The sequence below is a fragment of the Montipora foliosa genome, chromosome 3 (assembly GCF_036669935.1).
Source record: "Montipora foliosa isolate CH-2021 chromosome 3, ASM3666993v2, whole genome shotgun sequence".
NCBI lineage: Eukaryota > Metazoa > Cnidaria > Anthozoa > Scleractinia > Acroporidae > Montipora > Montipora foliosa.
The window spans coordinates 9,536,430-9,542,429 of NC_090871.1; the positions used below are offsets into that span (position 1 = coordinate 9,536,430).

At 42.2% G+C, this 6,000-nt stretch overlaps 1 protein-coding gene across 2 annotated transcripts in view; it reads right to left on the minus strand.

Moving 5' to 3' along the window:
• Nucleotides 1–6,000, minus strand: part of LOC137996681 (synaptotagmin-like protein 2) — a 59,615-nt gene that overhangs the window by 37,240 nt on the left and 16,375 nt on the right. For both annotated transcript variants that reach the window (XM_068842205.1, XM_068842206.1), the window contains 4 exons: nucleotides 5,892–6,000; nucleotides 5,296–5,398; nucleotides 3,831–4,007; nucleotides 1,755–1,945 (listed from right to left, as the gene is read on the minus strand). The exon at nucleotides 5,892–6,000 is cut by the window's right edge and continues 76 nt beyond it. In XM_068842205.1, coding sequence (XP_068698306.1) covers nucleotides 1,755–1,945; nucleotides 3,831–4,007; nucleotides 5,296–5,398; nucleotides 5,892–6,000 — 580 coding nt within the window. The remainder of the gene's footprint in view (nucleotides 1–1,754; nucleotides 1,946–3,830; nucleotides 4,008–5,295; nucleotides 5,399–5,891) is intronic.

Genomic DNA, 6,000 nt, shown 5'->3' on the forward strand with positions numbered 1-6,000 from the left:
TACACAGATTATGTTATGCTTATATAACTCCCGCTTTACTACTTATGCTTATGTTTAAGCTTATGTGGCAGTGTAAACCAGGTTTAACCTTTACACTTCCCTTATTGTCGGAAATAGGTGGCAAAGGCTTGGACATAAAGGGACAATTCGTGCTCCAGGATGTCAAAATTGGGCGTTCATCTACACAGGCGCATTTATGGACATAATTGGACTACTGATGCGAGAACGCCGCTTGCTCGAGAGTAAAACTTGATTGCTGGCGTGGGTAAAAAAATAATGACTAAAAAAATAACCGCCATACAAATACAGAAAACACCATAAATATGAAATCAGCCAGGACGACCGGAAGGAGGCATTCTCGAAAGCTGAAGATCTTCTATTTTTGTTCAAATTTCACGCGGCCAAGATGCCAATAAATCTATTCAAAGCTCATCCTTCTAGAACTGGAAAGCTGGCTACGCAGCGGAAGTCAGTTAAGATTTGGAACCTGTCCGGTCCGGTTAAAGTATTATCGAAGACTTCAGCTAGAATTGTTTACCTCCATCAAGAGAACTGCCTGCAAACCTCAAAACTCACTTAGGGCAAGGGGTGGTTCGGGATAGATTCCTTCCCCATAGAGCCAATCTGGAATTAACTTGCAAGCTTCTCCCGACACAAGGGATGTTCTAACCTTTTTGGGTTGATCGCGGTTGAATGGGAATCAAGAGATGTCTCGAACGAGAGATGTGTAAAGGAGGCACGAGAGCGTGATCTCTACCACAAGACAGAGCACGCGGCCTCAAGAAGTTCATATATGGAGTACCGTTTTACAGACAGCTGTAACTGCAATTTTAAAGATGGTGTTTACCAGCAACATAATCATAATCACAAGCAATATACGCGAACTCGATTGCGTCTCCATCATTTGTATCTTTTGGCACTTAACCACAAGCTGACGCGCTTGCATAATGTCACTTGTATTTATGCTTCCGCAGCAAGAAAACACCAGCTCTTATTCACACAGGGAAATCAACAACTTTTTTAAACTATGAGAATTTCCCATTTCAGATTATAAGACAGTACAAGAGGAGGGGGTCATTAATTTGTCATGTGCAACTATAGATGTTCAAAACTATAATGCGCCCGCATGAAGGATGATGGACTAGTTGCTTAGTAACGTTGTCCATTCGCCCACCCGTTTCCAAGCAATGAGTTTATCATTAAATTGTCATTTTTCCTTCCTGCCAAAGTGCTTCCCGGACGAAATTTAGCCGCGAAGCGGCGACGTAGCGGCGACAACGAACGGCGAATCAGTGTGAGAAGAAAAACCTCTGGTTTCGGTCGAATCTCGCTTCCATGAAATGTTTACAGTCCAATTTTATGACTCTCGATTCTGATTGGTAGATATTTTAATATCCACGCAATTCAAAATTTGACTGGTTGGCATGATTAAAAAAACCGAGGGGGAGGCGAGGATAGCGTGATTGTCATTGGGTTTTTTAAAATTATGATTTTGAAGCGTTTCACAGTCGACGTCTGCATGGAAATGAGATTTGTAGGGATCGAAACCAGAGCTTTTCCGTCGTTAATTCGTTGCCGCCCTTTTGCGGCTAAATTTCGTCCAAGAAGAAGAAGAAGAAGAAGGAAAAAGAAAACCTCTGGATGCAGGGTAGCATATAGCAAACTTTGCAAGAAGAATTTCTCAAGACTGAAGTCACGGGATCTAAAACGGGAAAATAAAAGTGAAGCCACTAAGAAGAAGGTCTTTACCGCACCTTTTCACGAACGGGTCTGAGAAGCCATTAGCATCCTTTGCAGGGAGGTTCCGTGCCTCTCTCAATTTGATATGCAGCCTTCCCCCAAGTTTCTTTTTCTTCTTTTTATCCTTGAGACTTTCCTGTCCAGGCTCAAACTTCAACGACACGGTCAGATCTCCACAGTACGTCATCAGAGAAGGCTCGGATCGCTATAGCAACGTAAAACACAAAAAGGAACGATCACGGCATAATCGCAAACAGGCCTGTGTATAAATATATTACATTACTCCCAGTATAAGCAAACTAATATTCTAGGCTTCCACATTGCGGCTCGCAAAGTTTAAAATTGTTGCTTGAATCAGACTATATAATAGTCTTCTTGAGCCGTACTGTTAGAACAGTATAATTTTAACGGCCAGACTGTGAGATAATGACAGCGCGTGGATTCGTTTAATTAGTAAAAGAATAATCTGCAACCGAAGTGAGTTGACAGATTAGATTGGCAACCTTTCGGACGTTGGTCCTTCGTCGAAGCAAAGAACTCTATTTTAGTTATTGGTTTTTATTTCCACAATTACACATTTACCGGTCACATTACAAACAATTAAATTACAAATTACTTAAGTAAATTTCCAAACGGACGTAAAGACAGCAGAGTAGCGATAACTCTCAAGAAAGAAACGACAGTTTTCAATTTACAAAACATGTTTCGACATTCTCATGTCATCTTCAGTAGCAAATGAGCTATTAACGGTTGTACATTTGAATTTATATTAAGGTACGTTACCTTTAACGCGTCAAAACTTGCGTAGAATTTGAATATGAAATACGAAATGCACGGAAAACAAAAATAGAGCGCATAACAATAAAATAAGAGACAAAAGGAACAACGTAACTAAAAAGAAAGAGACAAGTCTAGATGCCTCAACTGCTGATTAAAAATGGGATTTTCCCACTTAATGTGCAATGCCTCTTTGATCTTAATTTGTTTTTCTGAGGCGGCAGAATCTAAGATCGTGAAACATTCGGTATTACAAGAATCATGGCAGGCCCTAGATGACTACAGGTGCCTGTAAACATGCGAAGACAGGAGTTGCTCACGAGAACGTGTACAAAGGTGCCGAGTGGTCTCGCCAATGTAGCTGGCATTACAGCCAGCACACGCGAAATTACAAACGACACGCGAACGTAGACCGTGCGGTACTGAATCAAACTTGTTGTTGGCCATCCTTTCATCTGTTCCTAGTCTTTTGACACAATGGCTTCGCCAGTGTCGACGCGCTTGCCCGAAACAAAATAACGTTTAGACATGGTCGTAAAAAAAAAGGTTAGGATTGAGTACAATCGTAATCACATATATTTGTTTCACGATGTAATTTCTTGCGATGAGAAACGTGACGTTTGGACGGCATACCGCTAGAGGAAGCAGGATTTGAGCAGTGGTGAGAGCACTCGCCTCCCACCAATGTGGTCCTGGTTCGATTCCTCGACCTGACGCCACAAGTGGATTGGCGGCGTTTGTGCTGGTTCTCTACTTTGCTTCGAGGGTTTTTCTCCGGGTTATCCGGTTTTCCTCCTTAAGCAAAAACTAGCATGCAGTTGATTCCAGCTGGCTGTAAGCCGTGCTCCAAGGCCATACATGAACCGTACGGCGGCTGCAAGAGGTGCTATGGTATGCTTTCGGTTGGACCTTGTTGAGTTGCGTCGTTGCTGTACTTTCGCGACGACGACTAGCGAGACATCATCACCACCACCACCACCACCACCACCACCACCACTACTACCACCACTACTACTACTACTACCACTACTACTACTACTACTACTACTACTACCACCACCACCACCACCACCACCACCACCACCACCACCACCACTACCACTACCACTACCACTACCACTACCACTACCACTACCACTACCACTACCACTACCACTACCACTACCACTACCACTACCACTACTACTACTACTACTACTACTACTACTACTACTACTACTACTACCAATACTTAGTCTCCATAGGGCGATGAAGTCCACTCTTGGTTACATTTACTTAACTTGCTGTTCCCCACGATATAAAAACCCACTTACCCTTTCGCGTAAAGGATACCAGTTAGGCGATGGATCATCCCAGCTGAATCCAGACTCCTGGTACGTGTCCAAAGGCAGCATAACTTCACCTAGGAAATCGTTATGCCCAAACGTATCATGATTCCACATAGTCAGCCATAATGTCCGCGTCAACATCTCATCAAATCCTATTTTAAACTGACAAAAAAAAAAAAAATACCGTCAGCCTTTCTTCAATAACACAAGCATGCATCCCGTTGCAATTCTGGACCAAGTTGTTCAAAACAGAAGTAGCACTAGGGAGCAAGGCTGGCGTAGTGGTGAGAGCACTTGCCTCCCACCAACATGGCCCGGGTTCGATTTCCATGCAGACTCGGCGTCTTATGTGGGTTGAGTTTGTTGGTTCTCTATTCTGCTCCCAGGGGTTTTTCTCCTCCGGGTACTCCGGGTTTTCCCTCTTCAAACGAAAAACCAACATTTTCTTTGGTAAGCAGTAATTTGTTTATTTCAGTTTAAGGTGTCGGTACCCACTTTATCCTCCAACGAGCGCTAAAAGACCAAACACTTAAAGTGCACCTAAACAGCTTAAATATTTTTCGTCCCTAATATATATCTCCCCATCCACATCACACATATGTCACTATTGTCGCCCAGAATTTCGCTTTTTCTGTGCCGTGGCCACGTCAACTTGACAGAACTAGCAGTACTTTGGAAACACGACCGTGATGTGAGAGGTACGGGTTTATTCTCGATTTTACGTCAAACTGCTTTGCATTCCAGTTTTCAAAGAAATCTTGCATTGCAAAAAACAGTTTGTGACGTAAAACAGACCCATGCTGCTCACATCACGGTCGTGGGTCCAAATTGCTATTAGTTTTGACAACTTTGCGCTTCTTGCCCGGCAGATAAATATAGTGACTGATTTAGAGGTAAGAATAGCAAAACACGTTTGCTTTTGGTGGGGAGATTAACATTTTGTAGACGACAATATTTGCGAGTTCAGGTGCACTTTAAACAAAGCTCCTTTCCTTCCCTTTTCTTTTCCACCAATCCTGGTTTGGAACAGCTTGGTGTTCACGTTGGCTGATGAGAAGCGGACTACAAGATGTAGGAGCGTCGTACTTCAGGTCATGAACTTTCAATGGTCGGCCAAGTTTCAATAACCTCTTTATCAGTTCTAGTATTTAAAACTGCGAGACATTCACAGAATAAATCTGTATAAAAGTAACTTAGATGGTCTTGTGAGCGACCCGTACATGTATCTATTGGACGCCTCACTGAGTGAAATTAGCATAGCTTGACAAATGCCAAGTATCAATGAAAACGCTCAGTGACAGCCGACTCCTAAAACCTTTGTGAACACCCGAGGAGTTTATTACGTCATCGTGGAAAGTTACCTTTCACTCTCCAAGATTTATTACGAACTAGAATTAGTCAATCTTAAAATTTTACGACCAACTGAATACAAAACAAAAAAGGTACTCACTCGAAGGATTTCGTCAAAATCAGGTTCCAAGGTATTCCTTTTTGTCTTAGTTTTGCGTTTGCCGCCTTTGGTTTTATCGGGTAGAAGGTACACCTTGACATATCTGTAGACAAAAAAAGAACAGCATGAACATGCAACACAGAGCTCAAGGAAAATTGACCAAGCACAAACAAGGGGGAAATCGGAAAGAGGAGAACTGTGGAATTCTGAAAAAAAAAAAGAATCGATGCCAAAACTTCAACCTGCTCAAACAAATAAATAACAAACAAACAAAACTACGAAGCGACAAAGGCATTTAAAAGGCCAAAGATTGAAGCGCAGGACACTTCAGGAAACTTGGAGGAGCGGTGAATATTCCGTGTTCTCTTTTAGAGAACTCTGGAGCCCCAAACAAACAAGGACGTGTAAATCAAAGAATTATATGTTTTAAGTCGACTAGACGCCTTAATTTCTATCACTAAAAGGTCAGTTGACTTGAAAAATTGAGGGGACAGTGATTTCGGAAGGTCTGAAATCAGTCGAAACAATAAACAAGAGTTTTCCCTTCCATCTCAAGTTCAATAATAGAATTCCAATTTTCTGCATTTTTAACTTACGGGTCAGATCTTCCCTTCTTCTCGTCTGCGGCCGCAATATCCTTGGCTCTGTGGATCTGTACCTCGAGCTGGTTTTTTCTCTTGTCATACTTTATTCCAAAGAGTACTT